Here is a 17,977-nt window from a genome sequence, read left to right on the forward strand (position 1 = left end):
CTTATTTTTCCTTTCTACTAAAAATTTTGACCATTTATCTTTCTCTATATTGTTGAATGCAGCTACCAAGAGTGCATATATTTAGTATTAGATATGTCCATCCAAAAACACTTTTCAAAATAATTCAAATAATATTCAGCGGATTTTAATTTATACTTGAACTATGTAACAACTTTTAACTTTTTGGTTATTGTGCTGGATGTAAATATCTCCCTGTTCCCAAAGCCAATATCTATTTTTATTTGAAAACTGGAAAGGAGCATAATCGTACCCAAGTAGTTGTCAACAACACCCCTAATATCGAAATATCTTTCCTAATTCATCATCCCCATATAATTTATGAACCCAATACACTGTTCACACCAATAAAGGTCTCAAAAAAAGCTCATAACCAATACAAAGCCTCCCTAACAATTGTTATAAATAAGAGTTGAAATCAGTTAAACTTTACTTTGTAATTTTGAATGAGCACTGTATAATAGTAGTATAGCCTGATACCCGTACATGTGAGTAAAGGGTAGGCCTTGTCACGGTTAAAGGAATCAGAATCATAAATAATAGAGTTAAAGTTTATTTATAACTAGAATCTAATATTGTGAAGTCCTTAATCAAAAGTAACAGGATGTCTATTTGTTGCTGATTTGGACTGATAAGGTCCCCCTTTACAGTAAGCTTTTGTATAGGCCCTGGGAAGGTTTTTAAATATTTTAAGGAGGGTACCTCTAACCTTCTATGTGAAAGCAACCGAGATCACCCCCTCCCTCAATTTTTTGTAACTTTTCTTTGGAAATGGAGGGTCTACTTATTCTTCCCTCAAGTTACCCTAGCTGCTAGTGATAGAAAAAATAACAAAAAATAACAAATTAAATTTCTAATAATATATCCCTTTTTCCCAACTAGGCCAAAGTATCATTACTACATAAATTCATTTTAGTATAAAATTTGTGCATACTATAACTATTCTATTGTACTATCATCCATTCTTTTATAACACATTCTTACATATGTATGTGTAACAATAAAATAGCTTTTATTAGAAGTTTTGTAATGTTTAATTCAAAACCACACTGCACTTTAAACAATATATTATGTAACCGCAATAACTAAAATTGCAATTTGCTACTGAAAAACGAAGAAAGAAGCCGGAGCCACATTTTATCAACATTTTAAAACAACACAAATAAATACCGTCATTTCTTTCAAAAACCTTAGCAGCAACAGATCAGCCCTATTGTTAATTTGGTTTTGTAATAGTATTGCTTTGGATCTCTGTGAATAATCTTAATTTTGTTTTCAGAAAAAAATGGATTTTAAGAATGACAGCCAAGATTTAGGAAATATTGTGAAAATTTTACTTTGAATTTCATATGAACTTGTCAAATTTAAGTTAATTTTGAGAAATTTATTACTACAGAAGTGTTACAAAAATTTGCACAGTTTTTAGTTAGAAATCTGTCCATATAATCTGTAAAAATGACGTGGAACAGAATCACTTTGATGGTGGTCATTTTTCTGTCAATCTGCCTCAAACACACCAAAACAGGTAAATTATTGTCATGTTTAAGTTTTGGTAGTGTTAATTAAATACAATTCGGGCCTAGAAACAATTTCTTACACGAAACATTCAGAATAAAGTTATAGAATTGTAATATTACTTTGTAATAAAATCACTTTCAAAAATGTAAAAAAAATTATCCAATATTGCTTATTTGTACAGACTAAAGGTATTGGGACTTAGATATATATTTATCGCGTCATATTATAGATTGTAATCCGCGTGTAGGATAACTAAAAATCATATTATTATCTTTTGTCTTGTTTCCCCATTTAAATGAAACCCCGGGCCAATAAATAAATCATTTCCTAAAAAATAGTAAGATTTTGTTGCCTGAAGTTTAAAATTCAACTACTAAAGTGGTTGAATTTTCAATTTCAGGGAAGCTGTACATAAGTCCAGGGATGGTTTAAACCTATTCAATTCTAAATTTAAACCTTGGTATGGTTTATTTTCGTCCTCTTTAAGTTCATACTTACCTCCTTCATAGAAAAAATATTAGGGGCTCAGCCGCCAGTAAGCAAAAATGTATTTAACAATAAACAAAACTTTTTGAAACAATAGGTCTTTAAGTACCTTAACTTTGTAAGTTTGTAAAAGAAATGGAATGTGAAAATTGTCTCTGGATCTTTTCTTTCGCTCTTTTATAACCATGTATGCATAAAACCAAGGACAGAAAACAAATTTTAACAAAACAGTTGGATGTTGTAAAATTACCTTAGATATCTCAAACAGCTCGTCTAATAGAAAAGGAATTGACAAAAGTTCTAAATAATTTCTTCCCTTTATTAAATTAATTTATCCCAAAATAGGTTTGTTAAAAAAAAATATAAAAACTGATGAAATTGCTGCACTCTTGTCAAACCCTCATAAAAGAAGAGGAATAAACTAGTGTTTTAATCCCTTGATGTAAACCTGGGTTATTTAAACTATTTTTCTTTGAAATTTAAGCTAGTCTTAACACAAAACGATTTTTTAAAAATTATGTAGTATAAACAAACAAAAACAGTTGAGAAGAATGCAAAATTTAATAATAAAAAATTATTATTGTATGCTAAAGACGGAGCCACTATTATTTCAAAAGGCATTTTACGGTTTCCCTAAAGTGCCTAGTCGAGCAAAGAAATTGGGTTACGGGCTCCTGTTATATTTTGGTTCTGGATAGCCCTTCAGTGTGTTTAGACATCAAACTTATAGGCTTATAGGCGGGGGGGGGGTGGGGGGGGGGGGTCAGCACTCGACAGGCACTTTGAGGGAAAGCTTCGTCTGTTAGATACTTAAAACTAAAAACCAAATGTAAAATTGTTGAGGAGTTTCATTACTACAACTGTACTGTCTGTACTTACAATTTTGATTGAATTGAAACTTTTTACAATTATTACTTATTTCTCATACTTTAATTGGTTACTTTTTAAGTCAGGGACAAGCATTTTGAAAAACTAAAGCAAAAGAAAGATTTTATTAGGACTATGATACATAGAGGTAAGAGAATCTATTGGTAATCATTGCAAGCCCTAATGTTACAACATTTATGTTATTAATAAAAGTGTTCTAATGCCTAACCGGTACTTTCCCTCAAAGTGCCTTGTCAAACCATAGCCTCCGCCCTCGTATTTTTTACTAAATTGAAAATAATGAGAAAGTATTTTTTCTTTGCCTAATCCCTGCTGGAGGCCCTAATCTGTACTAAAGTAAACATTGCTTGTGTATTTTTACTATTCTTATCCCTCTCCGTTTGAAACCGGATCTGTTTGATTTAATATTTGTGTGTCTACCTGCAATCTTAAATTTTATTCACAGAATATCATAAAAAGAGCCAATAGAAATATTCAGTTAGAGTTCTTCATTATGAATTATTACAATCAAGATCAATTAGGTTCATAAGTAGCACAGATAAAATAGGCAAAATAATTTGCACATTAATGATTAATTTGTTTTGTAGAGTGGAATTCCCATGAATAAAAATCAGTAGTTAGATAAATGCATATGTCTTTTTGGGGGGGAAATTTTACGATGCTATACATGGTTTTTCAGCGGATATTAATCGGTTTCGAAGTCAAACTTGAAAATTATAACTTAAAAAGTACAACTTTGTTAACTTTGCGGATTTTTCATCGCTATTCCATAAAATGGTCAGAAGTAGGCTGCCAAATACTTTTTATTTTACTAAGATAGTTTATAAATTAAGGGCGTAACAAGTGTTAAAAAAAACCTGTTTCCGACGGACACCCTGTATATATTTCTGCAGGGTCCTGCTGGATGTGGGGAGTAGGCAAATCACATATACCTAAAAAATAAAGTTTGCCTATAAAATGTAAGCTGAGAGCAATTATTAAAATAAAATAAATGAATAATTTTCTATGATTAATATCTCTATTATAAAAACAGTACTTTTTACTTATGTAACTCAAATTTTATATAACCAAGGTTTTATATCTTTTAGTTAAATTGTTAATGAATTTTAGTTAAGATCATATTGTTATTCTATCTTTATTATCAAAGTAAATATTACTTTTAGAAAGAATTTTACAGTTTAAATTTTTTTCCCGCTACTTGAATCTATCTTGAAATAATTATAAAATGAAAATAAATATGTAAATTTAGATATTAATTGAAAAAAAATTATGTCATATAAAGAAACTTGAAAGAAATTCTCATCCGAAGGCTTGAAAATACACAAAAATGTTCATTATTTTGGTTTTTTACCTACAAAGAGATTAACCTCAAAGACGGAACACTTAAAGAGTAGCTTCACTTTAGAAAATTTTATTTAACTTATATAATCCAAAAGAGAGGAAGTCTTATATGACACATTTGAATAATGAAAATATATGATATTCACATATTCTCTTTTTCTTTGCGGTTTTACAGACGCAGGGAAAGTAAAATTATGCTAATTTCAGAACATCTCTCATTCTCACAAAATAACAAGTATTAAGAAAATAAGATCTCGAAAACCACTAAACCGATATGATTCTCCTTCATATTATAAAGAAAGTGATGTATGTAAATATGTTAAGGTCTGAAACCATTTCCATTATTTTTTTCATTTCTGTATGATTAGTAGTCATTACAGAAGGCCACTGTTGAAAATGAAAAATTTATTTGGATAATAAATCAAAAGGTAATTAAATGTTTAGACAGACAGACAAGCCAATGTTAATTATTTGCTGTAAAGTAAGATAGAAATTATGTATGATAAGATGATAATTTGATTATGAAACCAGAGATCTAGAAGTAATTCAAAGCCTAATTCTTAAATAATTATTAATGATAAGTAAATTATCAAATTTGTTTAGGTTTATTTTACTTTTTTACTTTTTGAATTATATATTTTATTAAATATTAGTGAAATGATAGAGATCTATTGATTTAATAGTTTATCTCTTGTCCTTAACAAAACAATAAAATCAAGCTCCTGTACTGGGACATAGAAGGGAGAATAGCCTAAAACCATCCAGACTTAATATAAAATTGAAATATTCTAAAACCACCCCTGCACCTCAGTGAAGCTTCCCTAAAATGAAGAACTCAATCGGTTCAGTGGTTAGCCATTTATTAACGAATAAACAAAGAAATCCTTATATGATATATCTAAAATTTAGATAACCAGCAATTTTTTTTAAGTCTCAACAGTTTTAAAATATTGGTGCCCAGGACCATCCCCCCCCCCCCTATAGATATAAACTTTAAAAATTGACCACTATTGCACTGAATAATGGTTGCTATACATACAGCTGAAAATGCAATCCAACGTTTTATTCTATTAAAGTTATGGATATCATGTACCATTCCTTGGTGTGAAAATCTAATATGTATTATCTTTTCACGTTGAAAACATTTATGTATTGGTCTCTGTGAGTGTAAATTAACATAATTCTATCCTTTATGTGTCTTATCCGTCATTTTTAATTATTTCAAAATAATTAAGAGACCAAAATTAGAGTCCATTTAGTGTGATAATTTTACTTTTTATGGTTTTATTTTCTTACCTAATATTAATATTGATGTCTGTCCGTCCGTCCGTCCGTCTAAAGCTTAAGATCTCGGTAACCACTGAACCGATCGGATTCCACTCTTCAGGAAATATACCTACTGGTCCTGTGGTGGTTTTAGGCTTTTTTCTTGGGGGGTATGACACCCCTACCCCCCCCCCCCCAAAAAAAAATCCCCTCCTATTTTGTTTTTGCTAAAGATTTCCATGGTCCTTTTACGAATTTCGCCTTCATTTTTTTATCACCTCTTTGGGCACAGCCGCTAGAGGCTAGGGGCGAAGCCGCTAGTGTTTAAAATAGTAATGCTACTTTTTTTGTATGACTTTCATTGCGTCGTAGAGTATATCACTATATAACATACTAGCGGCTGCGCCCCTTCCTCTGTATTTGAAGGGATATGGGAGTGCAGAAAAATAGCCTAAAACCATATAAAGACCAAGAAATGTTATTTGAAATAAATTTAATTCTGTTCAGATTTGAAGACAAGTGTATCAACAAGGAAAACATCAGATATGGATATGGTGACCTCTAGCAGCACCAGCAGTACCCTGGATGCTGAGGACTTGCCTGGCGGCCACACTGACGTATCTGGCGGTCAGAGTGAACTGCCAGCAAGTAGTAACTACTCTACACCACTAGGTAAAACAGTATTTTTTTAATAGGTATGCTAATACAATAATCAGCGGCTACTCCTCTTGTAGGCCTTTATGGACATCGTTATGGAGAGTAGGGGTGCTGGTTTATAAGATTTTATTTTTAAAAAAATAATTTTTGAACACAGTAATAGTGTCTGACTGATTATGACGTAACAAAAAAAATTAGCCAATGAGAGACCACTATAAATTTTACCATTGGTCAATAACGGCCTCTCATTGGCTAATTCTTTTTGTTACGTCATAATCAGTCAGACACTATTACTGTGTTCATAATTTTTCCCTCTTTTGAAAAATAAAAATAATTTTTTTCTAATTTTTTTAGGTTCAACAATTCACCTCAAGTGTCCTATCGTGCTTGCTCCAGGCCTCAATAGGGCTACAGCTTATCCTAGGGTAAGTAAAATAAATAGATACAAAGTAAATAATTCTTAACCCTAAACGTAAAAGTCTTGCTTTATCAGTAGGTTAAATCATTGTTGGGGTGTGAGAGGTTTGATCAGAAAAATGGAACCCAACAAACTTTTGTTCAACATATTTTGTGATGTAATTAATACTCATGTTCTCCATTCTATTAATTTATGAAAAGAGAGAGAGGGAGAAAAGAAAAAAAACGGAGAAAGAAAGAAAATAGGAAAGAGAGGTTGAAATGGAAGGGTTAAGGATGTAAGAATAGAATTAATTGCCACTGGGACACGATTTAATTGCGGCTTTATTCACTTACAATAATATCCTTTCTATTTCATATTAGTCTTTCAATTTACTCCCCCCCCCCCTCTCTACTATTAAGACCTTTTTAGATATATGAGAAAATAAGAAATGGTATTAGATAATACAAAATATATGAATATATAGCAAGCATGAAGCAAAGCAAAGTTTTATAAAACATACTTCGGAAACTTACAAGAATAATAATATTCCGAATAAGGAACAGAAAAGTGTTATGCAGAAATAGTTAAATCAATATTTATGATGTTATGTTTAGACATTACTGAATATATAAGCAAAGAATTGATAGCCAACCAAAAATGAAGTGTAAAACTACTGTTAACCTTTTAGAAAAACAAACCTATAATACCAACCCACTACTAGGAATAAAATAAAAAAAAACTTTATTCCAATCTAGAGGTTGATATGGTATATTGAGAAATTGAGACATTGAGTAGTCTACTGCTAAATATATACAATGTGTACTATAAGATGGGTTCATTTTATTTCTTTTAAATATAATTAAGAACCGATTGGGTTCTTCTTTTCAGAGAATGATTAAATCAAGGATTCAGGCTAGTTTTAGGGCCAAAGCCAAATATGAAGTAATTTATGTCTGAATGTCATGATTGTATTTTTTAATTGCGTATGTGTTGTGTTTTAAATGATTTATTCTTCTTATTAGACAAATCATAGACAAATTAAATATGATAATATTACATATTATAAACATATTTATATATATACATGTTAAAACATAATGTTATTGTAGTACAAATACATATTTAAAAAATAAATAGTCTTCTATAGAATAGAAATATCGACTCCTCTCATAGCTAGCCTAGTGTATTGTGGTATTCACCATCTTTTTCCTCTTATTTCCCTTGAGGAGTTTTATATGATTTTTGCTGGTTTCTTTATTTCCTATTATTATGTATGAAATAGATATTCTAGACAAGGTTGACAATATTTATAAAAATCGCCAAAAAGGAACACAAAATAACAATGATTAATTACAGAGAAGCTGCAATTTGAAAATTTAAAGATATATTTTTTTTTTTAAATAGACTGAACAAGAATATGCTCTTCATGTTTAGTGTTGGAAAAAACATAATGATTGTAAATACAAAATTATAGACAATTACGAGATTTTTTAATACTGACACACAACAAACAATAAAACATGACGATTGAGCAATTGGACAAACAAAACTATTTTTGTATCGATTATTTCCTACTATTTGTTTATATAATAATAATTTTCTTAACAAACCTAAATCTACATAAGATTCTGAACAATAAATTAATACATACTCAATTACTATAAACATAATTCTCCCGCCTATACATTTAAATTATTGGTTGAAAAGTCTAAAAACTTTTATTTTTGAGCCAACGGAATGAACACAGTAATAGTGTCTGACTGATTATGACGTAACAAAACAAATTAGCCAATGAGAGGCCACTATAAATTTTACCATTGGTCAATAACGGCCTCTCATTGGCTAATTTTTTTTGTTACGTCATGATCAGTCAGACACTATAACTGTGTTCCAACGGAATAGATAACTTACTTACAGACTTGAGGTACTAGTGTCCCATCCCTCCATGATATTTCCTTTAGCTAAGAAACTATACTTCTAAAAAAAATAGATGAAATCTCTTTCTTCTTAATTATCTTTAGATTTATCGGGTATAGTCCTTTCCATGACATCGCTCCATATGGGGCGATGATTTTCTATAGCTCCTTCAAGGAGCTATAGCATAGCCTCTTATCATATGGAGCGATGTGAAAGCCCCTTTTAAGGAGCGTTCATATCGCCCCTTATGATAAGAGGCTATGCTATAGCTCCTTCATGGCCTCTTAATAGCTCCTTTGAAGGGGCGTTAATATCGCCTCTTATGATAAGAGGCTATACTATAGCCCCATGATGGCTCCTTCATAGCCTCTCCATCGCCCCTCCGTAGTCCCTTACCTTAATTTATATAACATCCCACTTGATGGCCCCTACATCGCTCCTCCATCGCCCCTTCTCCAAATTTATATTACATTGTACTTTGATGGCCCCTACATCGCTCCTACATCGCCCCTTCATCGCTCCTACATCGCTCCTTCATCGCTCCTTCTCCAAATTTATATTAAATTGTACTGTGATGGCCCCTACATCGCTCCTACATCGCTCCTTCATCGCTCCTACATCGCCCCTCCATCGCTCCTCCATCGCTCCTTCATCGCTCCTTCTCCAAATTTATATTAAATTGTACTGTGATGGCCCCTACATCGCTCCTACATCGCTCCTTCATCGCTCCTACATCGCCCCTTCATCGCTCCTTCTCCAAATTTATATTACATTGTACTTTGATGGCCCCTACATCGCCCCTCCATCGCTCCTACATCGCCCCTCCATCGCTCCTTTATCGCTCCATCTCCAAATTTATATTACATTGTACTTTGATGGCCCCTACATCGCCCCTCCATCGCTCCTACATCGCTCCTTCTCCAAATTTATATTAAATTGTACTGTGATGGCCCCTACATCGCTCCTTCATCGCTCCTTCATCGCTCCTACATCGCCCCTTCATCGCTCCTTCTCCAAATTTATATTACATTGTACTTTGATGGCCCCTACATCGCCCCTCCATCGCTCCTACATCGCCCCTCCATCGCTCCTACATCGCTCCTTCATCGCTCCTTCTCCAAATTTATATTAAATTGTACTGTGATGGCCCCTACATCGCTCCTACATCGCTCCTTCATCGCTCCTACATCGCCCCTTCATCGCTCCTTCTCCAAATTTATATTACATTGCAACTTGATGGCCCCTACATCGCTCCTCCATCGCTCCTTCATCGCTCCTACATCGCCCCTTCATCGCTACTTCTCCAAATTTATATTACATTGCAACTTGATGGCCCCTACATCGCTCCTCCATCGCCCCTTAATAGCCCCTTACCTTAATTTATATAACAAAGCTCCTATATGGCCTCTCTATCGCCCCTTAATAGCCACTTACCTTAATTTATATTACATAGCCCTACATAGCCTCTCCATCGCCCCTTAATAGCCCCTTACCTTAATTTATATAGCATAGCCCCTACATAGCCTCTCCATCGCCCCTTAATAGCCCCTTACCCTAATCTATATAACATAGCCCCTACATAGCCCCTTCATCGCTCCTTCTCCAAATTTATATTACATTGTACTTTGATGGCCCCTACATCGCCCCTACATCGCTCCTCCATCGCTCCTTCATCGCTCCTACATCGCCCCTTAATAGCCCCTTACCTAAATTTATATAACAAAGCTCCTATATAGCCTCTCCATCGCCCCTTAATAGCCCCTTACCTTAATTTATATAACATACCCCTACATAGCCTCTCAATCGCCCCTTAATAGCCCCTTACCTTAATTTATATAACATAGCCCTACATAGCCTCTCCATCGCCCCTTAATAGCCCCTTACCTTAATTTATATAGCATAGCCCCTACATAGCCTCTCCATCGCCCCTTAATAGCCCCTTACCCTAATCTATATAACATAGCCCCTACATAGCCCCTTCATCGCTCCTTCTCCAAATTTATATTACATTGTACTTTGATGGCCCCTACATCGCCCCTACATCGCTCCTCCATCGCTCCTTCATCGCTCCTACATCGCCCCTTAATAGCCCCTTACCTTAATTTATATAAAAAAGCCCCTACATAGCCTCTCCATCGCCCCTTAATAGCTCCTTACCTTAATTTATATAACATAGCCCCTACATAGCCTCTCCATCGCCCCTTAATAGCCCCTTACCTTAATTTATATAACAAAGCCCCTACATAGCCTCTCCATCGCCCCTTAATAGCCCCTTACCTTAATTTATATAGCATAGCCCCTACATAGCCTCTCCATCGCCCCTTAATAGCCCCTTACCCTAATCTATATAACATAGCCCCTACATAGCCTCTCCATCGCCCCTTAATAGCCCCTTACCTAAATTTATATAACAAAGCTCCTATATAGCCTCTCCATCGCCCCTTAATAGCCCCTTACCTTAATTTATATAACATAGCCCCTACATAGCCTCTCAATCGCCCCTTAATAGCCCCTTACCTTAATTTATATAACATAGCCCTACATAGCCTCTCCATCGCCCCTTAATAGCCCCTTACCTTAATTTATATAGCATAGCCCCTACATAGCCTCTCCATCGCCCCTTAATAGCCCCTTACCCTAATCTATATAACATAGCCCCTACATAGCCTCTCCATCGCCCCTTAATAGCCCCTTACCTAAATTTATATAACAAAGCTCCTATATAGCCTCTCCATCGCCCCTTAATAGCCCCTTACCTTAATTTATATAACATAGCCCCTACATAGCCTCTCAATCGCCCCTTAATAGCCCCTTACCTTAATTTATATAACATAGCCCTACATAGCCTCTCCATCGCCCCTTAATAGCCCCTTACCTTAATTTATATAGCATAGCCCCTACATAGCCTCTCCATCGCCCCTTAATAGCCCCTACATAGCCCCTTCATCGCTCCTTCTCCAAATTTATATTACATTGTACTTTGATGGCCCCTACATCGCCCCTACATCGCTCCTCCATCGCTCCTTCATCGCTCCTACATCGCCCCTTAATAGCCCCTTACCTAAATTTATATAACAAAGCTCCTATATAGCCTCTCCATCGCCCCTTAATAGCCCCTTACCTTAATTTATATAACATAGCCCCTACATAGCCTCTCCATCGCCCCTTAATAGCCCCTTACCTTAATTTATATAACATAGCCCTACATAGCCTCTCCATCGCCCCTTAATAGCCCCTTACCTTAATTTATATAGCATAGCCCCTACATAGCCTCTCCATCGCCCCTTAATAGCCCCTTACCCTAATCTATATAACATAGCCCCTACATAGCCTCTCCATCGCCCCTTAATAGCCCCTTACCTAAATTTATATAACAAAGCTCCTATATAGCCTCTCCATCGCCCCTTAATAGCCCCTTACCTTAATTTATATAACATAGCCCCTACATAGCCTCTCAATCGCCCCTTAATAGCCCCTTACCTTAATTTATATAACATAGCCCTACATAGCCTCTCCATCGCCCCTTAATAGCCCCTTACCTTAATTTATATAGCATAGCCCCTACATAGCCTCTCCATCGCCCCTTAATAGCCCCTTACCCTAATCTATATAACATAGCCCCTACATAGCCTCTCCATCGCCCCTTAATAGCCCCTTACCTAAATTTATATAACAAAGCTCCTATATAGCCTCTCCATCGCCCCTTAATAGCCCCTTACCTTAATTTATATAACATAGCCCTTACATAGCCTCTCAATCGCCCCTTAATAGCCCCTTACCTTAATTTATATAACATAGCCCTACATAGCCTCTCCATCGCCCCTTAATAGCTTCTTACCTTAATTTATATAACATAGCCCTACATAGCCTCTCCATCGCCCCTTAATAGCCCCTTACCTTAATTTATATAGCATAGCTCCTACATAGCCTCTCCATCGCCCCTTAATAGCCCCTTACCCTAATCTATATAACATAGCCCCTACATAGCCTCTCCATCGCCCCTTAATAGCCCCTTACCTAAATTTATATAACAAAGCTCCTATATAGCCTCTCCATCGCCCCTTAATAGCCCCTTACCTTAATTTATATAACATAGCCCCTACATAGCCTCTCAATCGCCCCTTAATAGCCCCTTACCTTAATTTATATAACATAGCCCTACATAGCCTCTCCATCGCCCCTTAATAGCCCCTTACCTTAATTTATATAACATAGCCCTACATAGCCTCTCCATCGCCCCTTAATAGCCCCTTACCTTAATTTATATAGCATAGCCCCTACATAGCCTCTCCATCGCCCCTTAATAGCCTCTTACCTTAATTTATATAATCCTTACCTTAATATATATAACATAGCCCCTACATAGCCTCTCCATCGTCCCTAAATAGCCCCTTACCCTAATTTATATAACATAGCCCCTACATAGCCTCTCCATCGCCCCTTAATAGCCTCTTACCTTAATTTATATAACATAGGCCCTACAAAGCATCTCCATCGCCCCTTACCTTAATTATATAACATAGCCCCTACATAGCCTCTCCATCGCCCCTTAATAGCCTCTTACCTTAATTTATATAACATAGCCCCTTCATAGCCTCTTCATCGCCCCTTACCTTAATTTATATAACATAGGCCCTTTATGGCTCCTGTACAGCCTCTGTAATTGTATTGCCCCTTCATTATAAACTGCGAACCAAAAAAATAGGCAAATCCGAATTTTTAGAATGGCAGCTTCATTATTCATTTGGGACGAATTTACTGTAAATATAATATGTAGATGCATCTTTTTGTTACAAGTTTCCACCGTTGATTTTTTATTAATCAGCACCAATGAAGCACAAGATCTCAAAAACAGCATTTTGGGTAAAAACTGGTGAACCAAAAAGATATGCAAATCCAAAACAAATCAATGGAAAAACGATTTTTTTGCACTTTTCTTCTGTTTTAAAGATTGATTCTGATAAATTAACAATTTTTTAAGGGATTTATGCATTAATTATTATGAAATGTAGTATAAGGTAGAAATTAATGATTTTTTAAAATAAGAAATATTAGAAAAAAAAATTCAACCCCTATCACTTTAGAGGTCAGCTGCTGACCTCCAGTTTAATGGATGTAGCCTAATACATGTTAAAGATAAAAATTACCCTGAAATGTATACAAAAATGCTTTTTAATGTGTTAAAAAAAAACATTTCAAAATCTTGATTTTGAGGATGATGTCCTTTCAGATGCTCCTATTGGTGATGATGGTGAGCCAAATGTTATCTAAGTACATGCCCATTACAACAACTTGTCTATCAACCTATGTACCATTTTTTGTAGTCATAGCAATCTCCAATGGAGCCTGATGACAAGAAATATAAACATCTTCTAAAAACGACAGTATTTACCTTATGCATTAGAGTAATTAAAATTGCAATTATTTCTTTTTTAATACTGCTTTGCTGGAGGCTGCTATGAATACAAAAATTGGACCATAGTTCAATATATAAGTTGTCATCATGGACATGCACTTTGATAACATTTGGCTTACCATCACTACCCATAGGAGCATCTTAAAGGCCATCATCCTTGAAATCAAGATTTTTAAATGGATTTTTTTAACACATTAAAAATCATTTTTGTATACTTTTGGAAGTAATTATTATTTTTAATATGTACTTAGCTTCATCCATAAGACTGGAGGTCAGCAACTGTCTTCTAAAGTGATAGGGGTCGAATTTCTTTTTTTCTAATATTTCTTACTTAAAAAAATCATTAATTTCTACCTAATACTACATTTCATAATAATTAATGCATAAATCCCTTTAAAAATTGTTAATTTATCAGAATCAATCTTTAAAACAGGAAAAAAATGCAAAAAATCGTTTTTCCATTGATTTGTTTTGGATTTGCATATCTTTTTGGTTCACCAGTTTTTACCCAAAATGCTGTTTTTGAGATCTTGTGCTTCATTGGTGCTGATTAATAAAAAATTAACGGTGGAAACTTGTAACTAAAAGATGCATCTACATTTTATATTTACAGTAAAATCATCCTAAATGAATATTAAAGCTGCTATTCTGCAAATTCATATTTGCCTATTTTTTTGGTTCGCAGTTTAGAAGGTAGGGCATTAAGGTAAGGAAGGAATGTGACCCTCTACAGTTTTAAATTTAAGTTTTAAAAGGATGACAAGGATGACAACATTTATAAAAGCAAAGCTCTGAAACGGTAGAAAAAAGTTTAATGAACATTAATAATGTAGAATGTCAGAACTGAATAGTCAGAACATAAATTTAAAATTCGAAACAAAATTGTAAGTAAATTTATTGAGAAATTGCTTACATGCAGGAAAATGCTTAAGGACGTACTCACATTTTTTGGACTTGTTTATAGATATGATTCGCTTATAACATTCTATTTTGTTGTCCTAGGAATCAGTATCCCAGAAATCAGATTAATCGGATAATTTTGATACATAAAAATTTGTTGTAAGTTAATAATTAGTATGCTTAAAATGGACGTACGGATATTCTGATAATGATTATAGACTTTCTAAATCGTACCTTTCTACTACAGGAATCACATGCCTAAATTAACGAAAATAGCTAACCGTTACGGACGTACGGACTGATCCTTAATATAGAAAAGCTTTGCTTTTAAAAAGTTAAAAAGATTTTTTGAGGGGATGGGGTAATATTTTTCTTGGGGTGAATTTTCTGGGAGGGTGGAGATACCCTCCCTCGAAATAATTATAAACCCTCTATGAACTTAAAAGAAGCTTCACTGTAAAGGAGAACCATATAGGTTCAGCGGTTAGCTTTTCTACAGACAAAAAAAGATTACTACTTTATATAATAGGTTATGAAAAAGGAAAAAAAAGCAAGATAACAAGGATAACAACATTCACAAAAGCAAAGCTCTAAAATCAGGAGGTCAAACATAAATTTTGTTAAAATTAGCGTAAATCTATAATACAAAGTAGAATGATGTCTGTCCATCCGTCTGTCTGTCTGTTTGTCCGTCTGTCTGTCAGTCCCTTAAGATCTCGGTAACCACTGAACCGATTATATTCTACTATTCAGGGATTATACCTACTGGTCCTGTGGTGGTTTTAGGCTATTTTCTTGGGGGGTGGGATACCCCCAACCCCCCCAAAAACAAAAAAATCCCCCCCCATTTTTTTTTTTGCTGAAGATTTTCTTGGTCCTATTACGAATTTCGCCAAAAAAAATTTTTATCACCTCTTGGGGTAAAGCCCCTAGAGGCTAGGGGCGAATCTGCTAGTATAGAATATAGTAAAAGGGCATAATTTTATTTTTAGTATTTGATTATAATACTAAACCTTGTTGTCCTAAGAAACATTACTCCAAAACCCAGATGAATGGGACAATGATATTATACAAAAAAAATGGACGTACATACTTTCTAGTAATGAATATAGTATTGTACCCAACTGTTATAGAAATCATTCTGCAAAGTTTGAAATCGATAGGATATTTATAACATGTCTAAATTAAAGAAAATGTCGTCTAACCGTTTGGACGTACGGACAAACCAATCCTTACTATAGAAAAGTTTCGCATTTAAAAAGGAAAATTATAATGAAAATATAATGAATTAATAAAATAAATATAAATAATATAATAACATAATGAAATAAAGAAAAAAAAATAAACTAAGAGAATGAAATTTTTTAGTTAAATAGAATATTGAATAAGGATCATATAATGGACAAACAGACAAAGTAAGTTATAGAGCAGACTTTAAGAGAATATGCTATTACTCAAAGATTATCACGAAACCTAAGTCTTTTGAAGCATAATTGAGAGACAGACAAAATAATTTATAGACTGGATATACATATGTCATGGGAATATTCACTAAAAATCTCAACAGTCTATCTTTAACAATAGCAGAGAAAACCACATGCTTAACTTAATGAGAAGAGCAATGACGAAAGGACTAACCCTAATTGTAGAAAAGTTTCTCTTTTAACAAAAAAAGTATTTTTTTTGGTCTGAAGCTTAAAAATTTCATAAACTGACTAAATTCTCCATTTAAGGGAAGCTTCACATAGGTCATGGGATGGTTTTTTGCTATTTCATTTTCAGATTTAAGCCCCTAATTGGTTTAGGCTATTTTTCTGCCTCCTTACATTAAAAAGAGCGCAGCTGCAAGTGAATAAGAAAAGAGAAATATAAAAGAAGAATACATATTATCCTATTATATAAAGTAGTAAAACATAAACAAACGTTGGAGTGGACAAACCTAGGAATGGGACAATCGTCGGAGTGGACATTGCTTATGTAAAACGCAGGAGTGTCTTTAATTTTATTTATAAGATAAAAATCTTTCAAAACAAAAAAAAAATCTTGAATATCTTTTCTCACAGACTGAAATTTTAAAATCAGTCTGACAGTTTTCCAAAGTAGGTAAGTTCTATCGAAAGGCAAAGGTTTGAAACAGATAGAACATTTCATTAAACTAAAACATATTTTTTTCTCACATTGTTTACAACTGTCAAATATGTTTTTTTATATGCCTAACCCCTGCAGGGGGCTTATTTGTATATTTATATCTTAACCTAACCTAACCTGTGTAGAAATAACTAAACAAATGTTGTTGAAACCTAATTTTTAAGATATTATAGACACTTCTGCGTTTTACTTATATAATGTCCACTCCGACATTTGTCCGAAATATCCTGCGTTTGTCCACGTTAGTAAGGCTTTCTGTTCTGAAACTTAAGATCTCAATAACTACTAAACAGATTGCGCTTTCTATTTCAGGTAAGCTTAATATTTGTCTTGTAATGGCTTTAGGCTATTTTATTTTAAGTCGAGGGATGGTTTTAGGCTATTCTATTTTAAGTCCTGGGAAGGTTTTAGGCTTTTATTCATTCCCCTTTGAATACAGAGCCAATAGATGCTGGGGGCGTAGCCGCTAGTCGATATACAAAGTTTTTTTTTGTCTGTAGCAAAGGATCTCGTTTGCTCCTAAACCGATATGATGTATGTCTGTCTGTCTATATCGTAGGATCTTGCTAACCGCTGAGTCCTGAGATGATTTTAAGATAGTTTATTTTTTTTCCTTATAATAAAATAACAGGATATTTGTCCATAAAAAGCGAAGCAATATCTTAATTTTTGTTGTTGGAACTGTTATTCAGTTGATTATACCGAGGATCTAAAGGAATAAGACAATGGCCGATAAATTTTTATCCTTCCCTAATAACGATACACAAAATTGCAACACTACAACCAAAATATGACAAAAGTCCCCAAAGTTTTGAGCCAACGAATAAGAAAACTTCATTATAAAACTTTGGAGACTATTGTAAAAATTGCCTAATGTTTCCTTTCTCCCTGAGATTATACAGACTATCCTTAAACTAATATTTACATTAAAGTAACAGGATGTTTATCAGTATCAACTGAACCGATATGCTTCTCCTTTACATTGAAGCTTATTTTACTCGCAGGAAAAGTTTTCATTTTGG

At 34.1% G+C, this 17,977-nt stretch overlaps 1 protein-coding gene across 1 annotated transcript in view; it reads left to right on the top strand.

Moving 5' to 3' along the window:
- Positions 1–1,295: 1,295 nt before the first annotated feature.
- Positions 1,296–17,977, top strand: part of LOC145332843 (zwei Ig domain protein zig-8-like) — a 41,698-nt gene continuing 25,016 nt past the window's right edge. Inside the window, exons 1-3 of the mRNA XM_080177918.1 lie at positions 1,296–1,543; positions 6,025–6,189; positions 6,529–6,599. Coding sequence (XP_080034044.1) covers positions 1,474–1,543; positions 6,025–6,189; positions 6,529–6,599 — 306 coding nt within the window. The 5' untranslated portion in view covers positions 1,296–1,473. The remainder of the gene's footprint in view (positions 1,544–6,024; positions 6,190–6,528; positions 6,600–17,977) is intronic.

This window comes from Acartia tonsa, chromosome 1 (assembly GCF_053477335.1).
Source record: "Acartia tonsa isolate MP-2025a chromosome 1, ASM5347733v1, whole genome shotgun sequence".
Lineage (NCBI taxonomy): Eukaryota > Metazoa > Arthropoda > Copepoda > Calanoida > Acartiidae > Acartia > Acartia tonsa.